This window comes from Sus scrofa, chromosome 2, assembly GCF_000003025.6.
Source record: "Sus scrofa isolate TJ Tabasco breed Duroc chromosome 2, Sscrofa11.1, whole genome shotgun sequence".
In the NCBI taxonomy this organism is placed as follows: Eukaryota; Metazoa; Chordata; class Mammalia; order Artiodactyla; family Suidae; genus Sus; species Sus scrofa.
In genome coordinates this window covers 89,319,555-89,337,641 of record NC_010444.4, presented here as the reverse complement: position 1 = coordinate 89,337,641, position 18,087 = coordinate 89,319,555, and the positions used below count along the sequence as shown (strand labels likewise).

The 18,087-nt window shown below is 40.2% G+C and overlaps 1 protein-coding gene across 1 annotated transcript in view; it reads right to left on the bottom strand.

Moving 5' to 3' along the window:
* The window catches only part of MSH3 (mutS homolog 3), a 200,456-nt gene that overhangs the window by 118,461 nt on the left and 63,908 nt on the right, over positions 1 to 18,087 (bottom strand). The window contains 2 exon segments of the mRNA XM_021084495.1: positions 10,816 to 10,925; positions 14,288 to 14,372. Of these exon segments, the coding sequence (XP_020940154.1) occupies positions 10,816 to 10,925; positions 14,288 to 14,372 (195 nt within the window).

Genomic DNA, 18,087 nt, shown 5'->3' with positions numbered 1-18,087 from the left:
CTAAGTGTCAGTTTTTCTCATGTACGAAACAGGAGTAATAACCATCTCTGGGAATAGCTGAAAAAACAGAAATAATGCACATGAAAAATGCAGCACAGGTGGACACTGGTTTCCCCTGCTGCCATCTTCCTTCCACTCGCGTGATCCTTCTGACCTTTAATCTTCTGCTTCCCTCACATGGACACTTGTTAACAGAGCAACAGACTTGACCTCTCAAACATCAGCACTTCCTGTTTTCCACCGTGGCTACTTTTCTTTCCTCATCTCTTAGATTTGGACGTCTGCTCCTTTCCACCAAAATATTTCACTTACTTTAAAAGAAAAAAAATAGGGAGTTCCCACCGTGGTGCAGTGGAAACAAATCCGACTAGAACCATGAGGTTGCAGGTTTGATCCCTGGTCTTGCTCAGTGGGTTAAGGATCCAACATTGCTGTGAGCTGTGGTGTGAGTCGTCAGCTGTAGCTCTGATTACACCCCTAGCCTGGTAACCTCCACATGCCAAGGGTGTGGCCCTAAAAAGACAAAAAAAAAAAAAAAATGTGTATATATATATATATATATTTCTTTTTCACCCCTAAAAATCATCTAATATTTGCATAAATAATTCACCTGGACAGACACAATCCAGAATGTTTTTCAAAGGTAAGAGAGATGAAAGATCTTTCAGATCTACAGGCACAAAATTGCAGAATGTTTGCAATTTACAAAATACAATGTTCTTTACGACCTCACTTCAGATGCTGAATAAATGTGTGATACATTTAAATGATAATCAAAACATTTGTTTCCATGCAAGAGATGAGTACGTTTGATCTGCTTATGCCAAGAGCAGGAAATATGTGAAATAACTGAGCCTATCGATTATGGACTGAACTGTATCCATCCAAAAACATATGCTGAAGACCTAACCCCTAGTGTCTCAGAGTGTAACAGGGTTACTGCAGATGTAATTAGTAAAGATGAGATAACACTGGAATAGGGCAGGCCCCTAATTCAATATGACTATATTCTCATTAAAAGAATGCCAAGTGAAGAGAGATGCATACAGAAAGCATAACATGTGAACATAAAGGCAGAGATAAAGACAACACATCTACAAGCCAAGCAACACCAAAGACTGCCAGCAAGCCACCCGAGACCAACAGACAGGCAATGGACAGATTCCCCCTCAAAGGCTTCAGAAGGACCAATCCCACTGACCCCCTGATCTTGGACTTTGAGCCTCCAGAACTGTGAGACAAATTTATGGTGTTTAACCACCCAGTTTGTGGTACTTGGTTTAAGCAGCTCTAGCAAACAAATACACTATCTAAATCACCCATTGTGGAATTCATATTCTACAGGTCTGGCCTTTAAGAGCCGTATGAAAATCATGTTGACCAGAAATGTTTCCAAGCCAATAAATTCCAACTCAGATGTGTTTAGAGCTATTAGTTAGACTTTTTACATCATTCTTAAAACCAGCTACACATGGGGTACATGACAGCTCCTTCCTGTCACCCAGCCTGGGTTCCTTAGGAAGTCACATGAGTTTCTCTGAGGAACGTTTGTCTATTCTATATTCCACTGGGGGTCTAGAGAGAATACAAGACGTTGCCACGCTATTTCTTCCATTGCTAAGTATCATGGTTTCATACCTGACCAGGCAATTACCCCACTAAAAGGGAAGAAAGGATTTCTCAGAATAAATTCCATGGCACTAAAACAAGAAATCACATGAAAGAAAACTGCCTCTAAGGTTCTTTTAAAATCAAGGAGTTTTTCCAGTAAGGAGGTTCCTTAGAAAACTAAATATAGAACTACCATGTGATCCAGGAATCCCACTCCTGGGCATATATCCAGACAAAATTTTCATTCAAAAAGATATATGCACCTGTATGTCCACTGCAGTATCATTCACAATAGCCAAGACATGGAAACAACCTAAATGCCCAATGACAGATGAATGGATTAAAAAGATGTGGTACATATACATGATGGAATACCACTCAGCCATAAAAAAGAACAAAGTAATTCCTTTTGCAGCAACATGGATGCAACTAGAGATTCTCATAAGTGAAGTCAGAAAAAGATAGTGGAATCTAAAATATGGCACAGAAGAACCTATTTACAGAATAGAAACAGACTCACAGATCTGGAGTACAGACTTGTAATGCCAAGGGGGAGGGGAGGGGAAGGGAGTGGGATGGATTAGGAGTTTGGGAGTAGTAGGTGCAAACTATTACATTTACAATGGATAAGCAGGGAGTTCCCACTGTGGCTCAGCAGAAACAAAAAAAAAATCTGACTAATATCCATGAGGATGCAGTTCAGACCCTAACCTTACTCAATGGGTAAGCGTTGCCATGAGCTGTGGTGTAGGTCACAGATGCGGCTCAGATCTGGCATCACTGTGGCTGTGGTGTAGGCTAGTGGCTAGCTACAGTTCCGATTTGACCCCTAGCCTGGGAACATCCATATATCATGGGTGTGGCCCTAAAAAGACAAAAAAAAAAAAAAAAAAAAAGAATGAACAAGCAATGAGGTTGTACTATCACAGAGAACTATATCCAATCACTTGTGATGGAATATGATGGAAGGTAATGTGAGAAAAAGAATGCATATGACTGGGTCATTTTGATGTATAGCAGAAACTGACAGATCATTATAAATTAACTGTAATAAAAATTTTTAATAAAAATAAAAGTAAATAAAATCAAAGAATTTTTCTTAGTTAAATAAACTTCCCTTACATATGAATGCCTTTATTTTCAAAGTCTACTTAGAACCCTAATATTTTCCAGTGGATTCACTGGTTCATATTTTGTAATCACCTACTATATTCAAAGCACTATAAGCCCACAATGCATAATGTTGGTAAGAAGCAGGACAAAACTGAGAGGAGGGTAAGAAGCAGGACAAAACTGAGAGGAGTTAATTTTCTACAGGGGGAGGAAGGAGAAAAAGGAGGACTTCTCAAAGGAGATATCTAAGTTAGGTCTTGAATGCTTCACTCTTTTATTATTCACTCAATAAGTACTTATCGCATTATGCTACAGAGCTACAGTCATTAAAACAATGTGGTACTGGCACAAAGAGTCACATAGATCATTGGAACAGAACAGAAAGCCCTGAAATAAACCCACACACTTCTGGTCAATTAATCTATGACAAAGGAAACAAGAACATACAATGAAGAAGACATTCTCCTCAATAAGTGATGCTGGGAAAACAGGACAATTGCATGTCAGTCAATGAAATCAGAACATTCCCTCATACCATATACAAGAATAAACTCGAAATGGATTTTAAGACCTGAAACTACAAAACTCCTAGACGAGAACATAGGCAGAACACTCTTCAACATAAATTGTAGCAATATATTTTTTTGGATCTGTCTCCACAGTTAAAGAAATAAAAGCAAAAATAACCAGCGAAAATAATAAAAGTAAACCTAACTAAATTTGAAAGCTTTTGCATAGCAAAGGAAATCATCAACAAAACAAAAAGACAACCTACTGATTGGGAGAAAGTATTCGTGAATGATATGACCAATAAAGAGTTAATATCCAACTCAAACAACTCAATATAAAAAAAAATCAAAGAAATGCAAATCAAGGTGCACCTCACACCTGTCAAAAATGGTTATCATCAAAAGGTCAACAAGTAACAAATGCTAGAGAGGATGTGGAGAAAACAGAAGCCTAGTACACTGTTGGTGAGACTGTAAATTGGTACAAAATGGAAAAGAGTATGGAAGCTTCTCAAAAAACTAAAAATAGAATAGTTCCACTCCTGGGTAGATATCCAAAAAAAAATGAAAACACTAATTTGAAAAGCTACATGCACCCTAATGTTTACAGCAGCATTATTTACAAAAGCCAAGATATGGAAGAAACCCAAATGCTCATCGACGAATGAATGGATAAAGAAATGTGGTATATGTATACAATAGAATATTACTTAGCCATTAAAAAGAATGAAATTCTGCCATTTGCAAGAATGTGGATGGACTTAGAGAATTATGCTTAGTGAAATAAGTAATACAGAGAAATACAAATACTGTATGATATCACTAATATGTGGAATCTAAAAAAATAAAACAAATGAACGTACATACAAAAGAGAAATAGACTCAGAGAACACACTAGTGGTTATCAGGAGGGAGATGGAAAGGGGGAAGGGGAAAGATAGGGGCATAGGATTAAGAGACACCAACTACTATGAAAACAACAACAGGGATAAATTGTGCAACACAAGGAATTATAGCCATTATTTCATAATAGCTTTAAATCAAGTATAATCTATAAAAATATTGAATTACTCTGTTGTACATGTGGAACTAGTAAATATTGACTACACAACTATACCTCAATTTTAAAAACGGAAGAAATACTGATACATGCTGCTACACAAATGAACCTTGAAGATATTATGCTAAGTGAAATAAGATGGTCACAAAAATACAAACCTCGTGTTATTCCATAAATATATGAGATACCTAGAACAGTCAATTTCATAGAGACAGAAAGTAATACAGTGTTTGTCAGAGATTAGGAAAAGGGGTGATGGGAAGTCATTCTTAATATGTACTAAGTTTCAGTTTTGCAAAATGAAAAGAGTTCTGAACAGAGACTGTGGTGATGGTTGCACAATAATCTTAATGCAGTTAATACACTTAAAATATACTTAATGAACGTAACATACATAATGACATGTACAGGTAAAAGGGACTGAGATAAATGTTACCTGACGTGTATTTTACATTCATAACATCTACGTTGTTGGTAAGTGCAAACGCAGAGAAATGAGCATGGGGAGAAATGCTTATCAAATACTTACTATAAATGAAACACATTTGCGTGAGATAGATATTAAACACTGATAAACAAATATCAGAGTAAGTCCTATACACCACGAATACTACCAAGAACATAATTTACATTAGCATGTCAGAGAAAACTTCTCCAAAGTACTAACACTTGAGGGTAAGAACTAAAGAATAAAGGAGTTAGCCATGTGAAAATTGAAGAGAAAGGAAAGAACATGCTGGGCAGAAAGACAATGAATGCAGAGACCACGAGACAGACAAAGCTCTGGGATGCTCAGGAACCAAAGGCAGGCCAGAGTGACAAGGAATGCATGAACGCAGAAGAGAGGCAGACACAAGAGCCACATTTAAGAATTTTAATTTTATTCGAAGCACAAAGGAAAGCCAATGAAGAGTTTAAGGCAGGGAGTGACATGATTCTGTATTTTCAAAAAAGAGATTGGGAGTTGCCATTGCGGCTCAGCGGAAACAAATCTGATCAGCATCCATGAGGACACAGGTTTGATCCCCGGCCTTGCTCAGTGGGTTAAGAATCCAGTGTTTCTGTGAGCTGTGGTGTGGCTCAGATCCTGAGTTTCTGTGACTGTGGTGTAGGCCAGTGGCTACAGCTCCAATCTGACTTCTAGCCTGGGAACCTCCATATGCTGCAGGTGTGGCCTGAAGGAAAAAAAAAGAGAGAACAGAGATCGGTTAGGACACTGCAGCCATCCAAGTGGAAGCTGATGGCAGTTCAGACCAGGCTGATGGAGGTCAAGGTGGCAAGATGCACAGAGATAAACACGATAGGCTGGTTTCCGAAACAGGGAAACCAGAATTAAATATATTAACTTTGAGATGTCTGGGATAACCCTATGTGTTCAGCAGTCTAGGTTGAATATATAAGCCTGGAGAATACAAGGGAGTAAGGACCAGAGATACAAATTTGGGAATCGCTGACATTTTAATATTAATGATCACTGGACTAGGTAAGCTCATGGGATAGGAGAGAAGAGCGGCAGAGAAGAGAAGGAAGGGAAGAATAACAGAAGGAAGAAAGCTGGGCTTTAAGGTTCAAGCCTCAGGAACTCCAACCTCTCTGTAAAGGAGACAGAGAAGAAGGACAGTGAGCAAAGGAAACTTTGAAGCAGCGGCCAGTACATTGGAAGAGAAACCAAAATGAGTAGAAGCTTCCACTTTAGAAAAAGGGAACAGAGGGTACCAAGGTCCAGAAATAAATTTTGCCTTAGTGTAGAATGAGAACTGTAAATAGCAGAGAGCAAAACATAATCAGATATATATTTTAAAAATAGTAATCTTTGGTTAGTGCAGATAGAAACAGAGAAGGGCACGACCAGAGGCATGGAGATGCTTAGGTTCCTCAATAAACAAAAAGCCTTTCATGAAAAGGCTTTCATCTGAGTGCCTTTCGTAAAGTGATTTTACAAAAAGGCAAGATGATATAATACAACTTCTTGCCAAAGATCCAATGTTTTTCATCACTGATCAAAACATTTCGCCCTCTAGAAGGGGAGGAACTGATCTCTCAAATTCCTTTTGTGGTTAATAATCTACTCTTTTATAAGTGTTTTATGTACCCATGCACGCACATGTACACACATACCACACACACATGACTGCATTTGCAAGAAATCACTGTCTCACTGAAGGAAATTCTTTGATTCCCATTTGTTTTGCATACTCAAAACTGAATGTTTCCTGAAGCAGAGAAGTCCTAGCAGATGTGTGTGTCTGGAGCTGCAGGAGACAATGGTGACAAAGTCATCAGCACATGAGTTACAGGAAAAGCCACAGCCTCAGATAAAATCCTAAATAGTGCTGAAAGTAAGAAGATGCCCCAAGAGAGAACCAAGAGTAATATCAACATTTAAGGCACAGGTGAAAGAAGAGATACCCAAGGAGAAAACTCAGAACTTCCTTTTAATATTTCAAATTACAACGTAAGTTACAGAATCTTGAATACTTCTTCTAAGATGACCAAATCTGCCTTAGAAATTAGTATTTTGCTTAAAACATCATTTTAGAGACTTATACTTTTCAAGTTTTCTTACCCTTGATCTATATTTACGAGCAAAATTTGCATTTGGGGGCTTTTGGACAAAACCAACACAATACATATGGTGTATCTAAAAAAGACTGACAAGACCACATCAACTGAAAGAAACGCAAGAACTTCAAAGACAGAACTTCAAAAAAGATGAATTCAACATAAAGATCTTAGGACTAATGGCTTGCCAACATGATATTCATTTATAGGAAGAAGCCAGTGACCTACAAGGAAGCATCTTCCTGCCTAAAATTAGACAAGTGATTTTTTTAAAAGTATGCAGATGCATCACAACACATAAAAAAGCATAACATTTATAAAAGCCAGTGTGGTTTCCACAGAGTAAAATCTTGTCTCAATAACCCAAGTGAAGTTTTTGAATCAGTCGGTAAGCACAGGGTAAATGCCATTTATACTTTCTAGAAAGTCACTAGAAAACTTTGCACCGAAGAGGCCCTTTCGCAGAGTAAAGTGTGGTGGAAGTAGAAAAGTTCCCCAAAACTTGAAACATTCAGTCCTGAATTTATAAACTGTGTAACTGTCCTGGGAGCTAAAATAGGCTAAAAATATCAAGAAGATACTAAGGGATTTAAGAGAATTTAAGGAGGACTAACAATAGGATCTTTAGGAACTATGGTAGATCCACCTTATATCTTGCTAAATTCCCTTGTCACCAATTATGATCTCACTATAGAAGAAAACCAGGCCCTAAACCAACCTTTCGCTGCCAGTGTCAAAGACAGTACATTAGCCTGGATGAACCACTGACACTATCAGCATGGCACCAATGTTAGCATTTAGGGGGTAAAAAAAAAAAGAGAAGAAGAACCACAACAACAATACATATATAGCTGAACCACTGACTAATCAGCTAAAGGTTTTCTCTAGGTATTTGTTTGGAATACGTTGCAAGTGCAATTAAGATTTAACTGGAATCTGGAATTCCCACTGTGGCTCAGGGGTAACAAACCCAACTAGGATCCATGAGGATGCGGGTTTGATCCCTGGCCTTGCTTGGTGGGTTAAGGATCCAGCATGGCTGTGAGCTGTGGTGTCGTTCACATACTCGACTCGGATCTGGCATTGCTGTGGCTGTGGCATAGGCCGGCAGCTGTAGCTCTAATTTGACCCCTAGCCTGGGAACTTCTGTATGCCATGGGTAAGGCCCCTATAAATTGAAAAAGGAAAAGATTCAACTGAAATTCTTTTGAAGTGAATTTTAATAGATTAGGAAGCTTAAAGTTTTACAGCTATGACCTAAAGTAAAAATGGCAAAGGAGTTCCCGTCATGGCTCAGTAGAAACAAATTCGACTAGGAACCATGAGATTGCAGGTTCGATCCCTGGCCTCACTCAGTGGGTTAAGGATCCAGTATTGCCGTAAGCTGTGGTGTAGGTCACAGATGCGGCTCATATCTGGTGTTGTTGTGGCTCTCGTGTAGGCCGGCGGCAACTGCTCCGATTGGACACCTAGCCTGGGAACCTCTATGCCATGTTATGTGGCCCTAAAAAGAAAAAAAAAAGGGGGGGGGGGAGAGGTTGTGTGCTTGTTTTCAGCAATATATGTTTTAGGATGGTCTGAAGTTCATACTTGAAAGCATCTGAGTTTAATACATGGAGTACATTCTCTCAGTCTTTCTGGGAAGGTTGGGTCCCAAGGAATATATGATCAACTCCCAAAGAGCATATATAGCACGGCTTACCTAATTTATCTCAAATTAATCCTGCTTATATAAAACAAATTTAACAGAAATAAAAATTTTAATTTACATGAAAAAGTCTGCTCGCAAGTCTGTTTCTGCTGAATATTTCAACAACCAAATAAAATAGGAAGAACTGTGTGGCTGCTTAGACAGATGCCTTTCTATCAACCAGAAGGCAATACTCCTCATACAGCTCTCGGCAGACTGTGTGCAGAAATTCACCTTGTCTGCGTTTGCTCCACGAGGTATCTTTATCTCATGTGACTACTGAACCAAAGCAGATACTTCCATTTTCAGAACTTCTTCTCTACCCAGTCCGTTTCCCTGGTCCAAGGTCTTTAGCCAAGAAATTGTAATCACCCACTAAAATCTGAAATGATTGAGTAATCATTATCAGCAGAACAATGTCTTAAAGCTTATGACTAATAGAAATTGTAATCACCCACTAAAATCGGAAATGACTGAGTAATCATTATCAGCAGAACAATGTCTTAAAGCTTATAACAGTGTCTGCTATCCTTTGCCAAAGACGGCTGTTCACTGAGCCCAGCATAAAACACAACCATGAGTGAGGCTGTTGTGCTTTAAAAGAGACGATGCACATAAAGCCCCTAGCACAGTGCTTCCTATATAATTACAGGAAGTGGCAGTTAAGATTACTGCCTCATTTTATTCCTTATGGCCACCCTGCGAGGAGGTAGTAAACCACTGCAAAGGTGAGGATGCAGTGGGCTGGGGAGGGGCAGGCTGCTCCTAGTGGGACTGACTCACTCATTGACACTCCCTCGCACGCTCCCTCATCTGTCCATATGGCAAGCTGTTCAGGACGGCATCAATGTTGTTTTGAAATCTAGACTCTACCAGCTGCGAAGTATTGAGCAAGTTATTGAAGCTCTTTGAATCTGTTTACTCATCTCAAGGACTCGCCTCAGAGGATGATTCTGAATATTAAATACTCGTACATAAGAAAAATACAATGAAAAATAGCATGCATTCATTCATTCAGTAAACATTACTTGGACTCCTACTGCGTGAAAGGCGTAAGTCACAGTCCTCGAATTTTCTATCTGCAGGTCAGAATCCCCCTGGGGTGCTCTTAGAAATTCCAGCTCCCAGAGTTCCATGGTGGCATAGGGGGTTAAAGATCTAGCATTGTCACTGCAGCGGCCAGGGTCGCTGCTATGGCATGGATTTGATCCCTAGCCTGGGAACTTCCACATGCCACAGGCGTGGTCAAAAAAAAAAAAAAAAAAAAAAATTCCATCTCCCAGGCCACATTGGAGACCAATGAAATTGGAGACCATCTCTGGGGGATGGATGTGGGCAAAAGTACTTGTGAAAGTTCCCAGGTGATTCCAATGTGCAGACAAGCTTGGAAACCACTGTTTCAGGCACTAAGACTCACCTACCTTCCCTCACAGCACTTCCGGTTTACTCATTCTACTTTTGTAAACATCTCACACCTAATCCCTTTTTCAGATGCCTACTGCTACCTCTGCAGCTCAGGTCCTCAGAACCTCTCTGTGAACTTGCTAACTTGGCCCCCTACCACCATCAATCACTCTGTCCGCTCCCACACACAAGCCAGCTCTGAGTCCATCACTTCCATGCACAGAATCACTGGATTAACTCTCTCATTGCCAGCTCCTCGGTCCAGCCTTTAAAGCCCTCAAAGAAAGCAAAAAAAAAAAAAAAAAAAAAAAAAAAAAAAAAAAAAAAGGAGTTCCCATTGTGGCGCAGCAGAAATGAACCCAACTAGGAACCATGAGGTTGCGGGTTTGGTCCCTGAGCTCATTCAGTGGGTTAAGGATCTGGAGTTGCTGTGAGCTGTGGCGCAGGTTACAGATGAGGCCAGCAGCTGTATCTCCCATTAGACCCCTAGCCTGGGAACTTGCACATGCTGTGGGTGCAGCCCTAAAAAAGCAAAAGCAAAAAAAAAAAGTCTTCTAGGAAAGGCAGTCCCCAGCCCCTCTCTCCCTACACCCCATGCTACTGATGACCCAAACTAACTAGCTAACTCACATTCCCTGGGCAGACTCCATGTCTTCCAAATACAAGCACACTCGTTCTTGGGGATAAGGATACAATCCTCACAGTATTAGATGGTCTCCTGCCAGATACAAAATAGAATCTTCCTCAATTTGAAATGGTTTTCTTATAAGCCAGGGTAACCTTGGTTTTAAGGAGGTAGCATATCTTTAATTTCATAACTTTATATAATTTCAGATTAAACACACACAAAAAAGAATTCCTTTTACCTTAATTTAAGGAGCGGCTGGGTCACCCACTTCTTTAACTTCCGTCTCCCAAATGAAGTTTTAGTATGGTCTAAAACCCAAAACAAACTTCCTTTGGTTTTCATATCAGTCTAAAAAAAGAACCAGAAGACAAGTTTTATTAGCTAGACAATTGGATTTGTACCAAAATCACTAGTGGTTCATGTGCCCTAATGATCCCAAATACTTCATTTTAAATTGTCACACATGCATGGCATAAAGTACATCTCAAAAGAGGTGTTCATTTACTGTCTAATGAATATATATATATACACACAAACATAAATCCATATAAAGTATTGCTTTTTTACACAAGATATAGCCTATGTGTTGTTTTTAGTTAATAATAAATTGAGAGGTCTCTTTTGAAATGTTTGACCTAAACATCTTAAAAGTATAACTGTATCCTTTCCTGCCTTGGGAAGCACAATGGAGATAATTTCATTTTCCTGCGGCAATTCAGTATCTCCCACTACCCAAGAGCTGCCATTCTAAAGTCAGATACTCTCTCATGACTACAGAACAAGTTTAACGGGAGAAGTGAACCTGCACTGCACTCTAGGACGGTGCCCTGGAGGGTTTGATTTTTGTCTGTTGTATTATATCCTTAGCAAAAATTTATCTAAAATTTATCTATCTCTGTGTTGCCACTTTAAAGCTAAGCCATAACAAAATTTGTAATTAACTAGAGATAGTAGTTCACTTGAACCAGGGTTTCAATGGAGTACAAAATATCCATTAATAGAATTAAATTTTATTTGGAAATTCAGTTTCCACCTGCATTTTTTTTTTAAACTTTTTCTTTTTTCCTTCAAATCAACAAGCAGGGACTTACAGAACACCTGCTGGGTGCTCAGTAGGGTGAGTGGTAAAAGTAGATTAAGATGTGGACAGTCCCTCCCTCTCCATATCCAAGGATGGGAGAAAAGACTCCTGATCAGGACATAATGTCACCTGGCAGAAATCAACTAGGAAAGGTGTGACATCACCTCCAAAGGCCTTAGAACCCTTAAAGCAGAGCTCACACGCAGACTACAGCAGTCACCAAAGGCTCCTTGACGATGTCCTGGGCAGGAAGAGCTGACTGATGAGAGGAGCCCACATCAGTGACTGCACCGACCCTTCTTAGAGCCCAATTGGCCTGACGATAGGCAAGGGTGCCATGAAGAGGACAGTGGAGGGGAATCATTCTCCAATTACCCAGAATCACTGGAGAAGTGGGCTCAGACAGAGAGGGGGAGGTGGGGGAGACCCAGTCTTATTATACCTTTGCCATCCCCGACAGCCAGCCTCTCCACTGCTCCAGGGTAAAGGAGGCCAGAGCCCAAGCGCAAAGACAAGTGCAAGATGTTAATTCTCAGTTTCTCCCTCTACAAGGGCCCAAGTCATGATAAAGAAGGGGATTTTAGGAAGTTCCATTGTAGCACAGTGGAAACAAATGAGACTAGCATCCATAAGGATGTGGGTTTGATCTATGGCATTGCTCAGTGGGTTGGGGATCCCAGCATTGCCATGAGCTATCGTGTAGGTTACAGATGCAGCTCAGATCTGGCATTGCTGTGGCTGTGGCTGGCAGCTGTAGCTGCAATTTGACCCCTAGCCTGGGAACTTCCATATGCCTCGGGTGTGGCCCCAAATAAACCAAAAAGAGGTGGTGGGGGGGGATTTAAAAGGGTATTTTGGTGACAGATGGTTTTCGCCTTAGGAATCTGATTTCAGAACTCCACAGTAATAGGATTTGAACAGGGAGGATGTGGCAAGAGTTAAGGAAGCATGGAACGCCAGGCTGTGTCTACAGGCTTTGACTGTGGCTCTTCTTCACCCCAGAAATGTTCTTTTATTCCTACTGCTTATTTCTTCTCATGGGGAGATATACCGAGCTGATAAGAAAGACAGAAAAGACACTGAATTTCCAGATAAGAGAATGACATGATCAAAATGTTATTGCATAAAAGGAAGGCTGACTGCAGTATACAAGAACAGCTTGGCAGAGGAAGAAACCAAGTGAGAGAAACTAGTAATACACAAATCCGGAGGTCAGGAGACTAAATTCAGCATTTACATTATTTCATAGCAAAGCAGTGATTCACAGCAGACAGTTCAGCTTTTCTACTACTTATTCAAAGGATTTGGAACTGCTCTTTATTGCCAGGACTTTATGTTATAGCATTAGTTTACAATATACTATCTCCCATTTTCAAGTGATGATTTAATAAATAAAAGCATTAATCTTAGTCATTATCTTCCTCATCCATCAATAAAGAGCACTAAAGAGTGATGATGAAAAAATGTAAAGTGAAACATTATGCATCCTAACAGTCAAAGTGACTATCACAGACACTTGTTTATATGCTAGATAATGAAATAAGACTGCACACATTTCAACAAAAAGTCTAAAAGGATGGAGAAAAAATATAAGCAAGAAGGAGTGCCCACTGTGGCACAACAGGATGGGCAGCATCTCTGGAGCGCTAGGACATGGGTTCGATGCCCCAGCCTGGCACAGTGGATTAGGGATCCGGCATTGCTGCAGCTGCTGCCACTGCAGCTCAGATCAAACCCCTGGCCTGGGAACTCCATATGCCATGAGGCAGGCAAAAAATAATAACAGTAATATATATATTAATATAACCAAATAGATTTTTAAAACTACATTAATTTTCAAAGATAACGCCTTTTCAAAAAATTTTTTGATATAGAAATTATCAAAATGGGCACGTTACTTCGATCATTAAAAAGCACAGCATTCTGGAGTTCCCATCGTGGCGCAGTGGTTAACGAATCCGACTAGGAACCATGAGGTTGCGGGTTCAGTCCCTGCCCTTGCTCAGTGGGTTAAGGATCCAGCGTGGCCCTGAGCTGTGGTGTAGGTTGCAGACGTGGCTCGGATCCCATGTTGCTGTGGCCCTGGCGTAGGGCAGCAGCTACAGCTCTGATTCGACCCCTAACCTGGGAACCTCCATATGCCACAGGAGCGGCCCAAGAAATGGCAAAAAGCCAAAAAAAAAAAAAAAAAAAAGCACAGCTTTCTGGGAGTTCCCATCATGGCTCAGTGGAAACAAATCTGACTAGTATCTCTGAGGACGCAGGTTTGATCTCTGGCCTCACTCACTGGGTTAAGGATCTGGCGTTGCTATGGCTGTGGTATAGGTCGGCAGCTACAGCTCTGATTCATCCCCTAGCCTGGGAACCTCTATATGCTGCAGGTGCAGCCCTAAAATAAATAAATAAATAAATAAATAAAGACCAAAAAAGCACAGCTCTACAGCTCCCAACGTAACCTCCCAACAAGTATTTCACATATTTGATTCTCCAAAAAGTGAGCACAGCAGTTACCAATAGATACCAACAGGCAGAGCTTAAGCTGAAGACAACACTGTTTACAGACAACTACCTTATCCCAAATTTGTTTTCACCATCATTTTGAATCAAACAGCCCTAATGTTTGCCTGACCTGATTCTGAAGGATTTCCAGGTTCCTTAACGTTGTTCCATTAATCGTCATAAATTCCATTTCACCTGATAACTGTTTAAAATTCCTGTAAAAGAATGGAAGATGAGCCATGATGTAAGTGTATGAAGAAAAACAAAAACTAATTTGGACATTAGAAATACTCCAGCAACACTGTGACAAATGTTAGCCCTGTGACAGGAAATCAAGCAAAAAATATTAAGAGACTGGCTTCCATCGGTGCGGGTGCTTTAAGGTAAACTGACATGAGAGGACAGTTGTTTTCACACCAAAAACAAGAACAAAGAAGGAAGTAATGGTACCCACAATATTTAAGGTTTTTTTTATTCCCAGTAATAGAACCAAACATAGTCTTTTATCATCGGCAGAACAAGTGGAGGTCTCTTCAGAAAAAGCTATGCAATTTGCCGGGAAAATATGTCAAGATACTTAAAAACAACCTCATTCTTTAGCATGAGATCATCTTGATAAAAGTTTTTTTTAATTTAAAAAAATTTTTTTTAATTATTTTATCTTTTTGCCATTTCTTGGGCCGCTCCTGTGGCATACAGAGGTTCCCAGGCTAGGGGTCGAATCGGAGCTGTAGCTGCCGGCCTACGCCAGAGCCACAGCAACGCGGGAACCGAGCCGCGTTTGTGACCTACACCACAGCTCACGGCAACACCGGATCCTCAACCCACTGAGCAAGGCCAGGGATCAAACCCGCAACCTCATGGTTCCTAGTCAGATTTGTTAACCACTGAGCCATGACAGGAACTCCGATAAAAGCTTTTAAGCAGCATTCTGACATGTACAAATATTATTTACTCTATAATTAAGACAACACATTAATGTGGCTAATGTCTTAGTAGAGATAAAACTGAAAAATAGCAAGTATTTCCTTAACCTCAAATAATGCGCAGTCTCCTTATGTCCCCATAACTAATCCAAACTAAATTAAAAGTCCAACAAATTTCAAATAAACTTGAGTACGGAGTTCAATATGAGTAATAAATGTATGCACAACACAGATCTTGTCCTTTTTAGTTTTTCATGTTAGAAAGTGTACTAATCAATGTATTACTAATACAGTCATTAACTTCATAAGCCAGTTCATCGACCTTTTTATCTAAAGCACTTACAGACTCAATGGCTCATTTTTCAAAGCAAAAAAAAATAAACACCACACAACACTGTACATCAACTATAACTTTAAAAAAGAAAAAAAAAAAAAATACCAGCAGGTCTCTAACGCTTTGGAGGGACGCATGAGTATCTGCATTATAAAACTAAACCCACTCCTCACAGCTGTAAAAAGATGTAAATAAAACCCAGTTTAAATAAAAAGATGTAAATAAAACCCAGATGTAAATAAAACCAAGCCAGTTATGGAAGCAAGCCTTGACACAGGAATCTTAGAGCCTAAAATCAGAGCCCAAGGAGCCAGTGCTCATGGGGAGATGCCTCACTCCTAGAGGACTCTCACAACTAAGGTTCCAAAGACCTGACAAATAACTTACTGCACATTAGGAACGTTGCCTAGCAACTGCCCACTGTCCTTTGGCAGTGTAATTTATTTGCAACAGGTTTGATCCAGCTTCCAAAGGATGATTTGTTAATGATTTTCGGAGGGAAGCAACTGCAACATTGATAGCAGCTGTGTGTAGCCCATTCTCTCTTTCTTGCAACTGTTAACTTAATTTGCCTTGTGTTACAGTAATTTATGTTCTTCTGCTCTCATTAATAGATCCAAGTTCCTTGGAGGCAAGGGCTATTCATGCCTTATATATTTTGCAGCACCTGCAGAGCCTAGCAGAAAGCGGATGCTCAGCAAGGGTCTGCCATCTTTCTATGGGGAGGCCACTTTGGGTTTGTTTTCCTTTGAGTTATAAAGCCCAGAAACACATGCAAAACACTATGAGACAGTAATGAAATGTAAAACACTATTTCCAGAAAGAAACAAGCAGTGAATTGCTGTATAGCTGACAGAAATTCGCACACCTTCATGGTCAAAGATACAAGTTGGAAGTGGGGGAGTTCCCGTCGTAGCTCAGCAGAAACGAATCTGACTAGTATCCATGAGGATGTAGGTTTGATCCCTGGCCTTGCTCAGTGGGTTAAGGATCTGGCGTTGCCATGAGCTGTGGTGTAGGTCACAGATGTGGCTCGGATCTGGTGTTGCTGTGGCTGTGGCCAGCAGCTAGAGCTTCATTTGACGCTTAGCCTGGGAACCTCCATATGGTGTGGATGCGGCCCTAAAAAGACCAGAAAAAAAAACAAAAAAACAAAAAAAAAAAACAAGCTTACAGTGGATAGCCTGAACTCTTGAGTTGATATCTAACCAGTTCCCATGTGTTTAAACAATCACTTCCCTTGTTCCTGACAGGTTTAAACTATAGTCTAGGGATGATTCATGAACACTTGAAGACCTTAGTAAGACACAGACACTAGAGCGAAGCTTCGTTAGCATCCAGACTTCCCGTGTGGCTCAGCGGGTTAAGAACCCAACATAGTGTCTGTGAGGATGCTGGGTTTGATCCCACACCTTGCTCAGTGGGTTAAGGATCTGGCATTGCTGCAAGCTGCACAGGTCGCAGATGCAGCTTGGATTAGATGTTATTGTGACTGGGACATAGGCCTAAGCTGCAGCTCCAATTCGACCCCTAGCCCAGGAATTTCATGACACAGGTGCAGATGCTTAAAAAAAAAAAAAAAAAACATAAAAAAAAATAAAACCACCTACAATCCAGCAGCCTTCGTCTCCTATGAACACCAAAGGCAGAAGTGTAAGATACTTAAGTGGCATTTAAGATGTGTAGACTATCCAGAAATACTGCTCAGTTGTCTTCACCCTCATAAAAACTTGTAAACCCAAGTGTCAATTCTCTGAGGGTTAGGATTCTGAAAGCATCTCCTGCTTCATCAGTTATCTGAGGGTTTTGTCACCTAACTCCAACTAAAGGTGAAATCCTGCTCCTACCATGCCTTAAGTGCACATCTTAGAAGCAAGCCATTGTCCAAACACTGGAAAAGCCAAGAAGTTAAATATAATGATGCTTTTGGGCCATCTTTCTAAGAAATATCTAACCATGTGGCAGAAGTTAGTCTGGACTAACATTTAACCTGGCACAGGGCAGGAGGTGGAGGAGAGAGAAGGGAGCATAGGGCCCTCACATACATATAATTACTCAGAGGATCCCAATATCTACAATTTCAAAAAGAAACCAGTAACTGAATAACCATATTAGCTTAAGTTAGCTCACAGCACCAGACCTTTAGAGAGAAAAAAAGTAAAGGTTATCAAATTAATGAGCAGTATTAATGCCTTGAGTATATGTTTATTTTGGCCCTTATTATCTAAATATCAAAATAGATGCAGAGAGAAGCAAGGAGTTTCTTCAAATTGACATCTACATTGATTTTTTTTTAATTTATTTTTTGCTTTGTAGGGCCAAACCCACGGCATATGTAAGTTCCCAGGCTAGGGGTTAAATCAAAGCTATAGCTGTGGCCTACACCACAGCTCATGGCAACTGTGGGCCAGATCCTTAACCCAGTGAGCAAGGCCAAGGATCGAACTCACGTCCTCATGGATACTCTTTAGGTTTGTTACTGCTGAGCCACCATGGCAACTCCATTTGCATTGATTTTAATAAAAGAAATCAATCACTGGGCAATATTAAGTTGGACTGATTCTTATGGAACAGTAAGTACCAAGCAACTATAAGAACTATGTTTGGGCTTTCCCATATGTTTGGTTGATAATGTTCTCTTGAGCTGGGACTCTTCCTTCCAAACACACC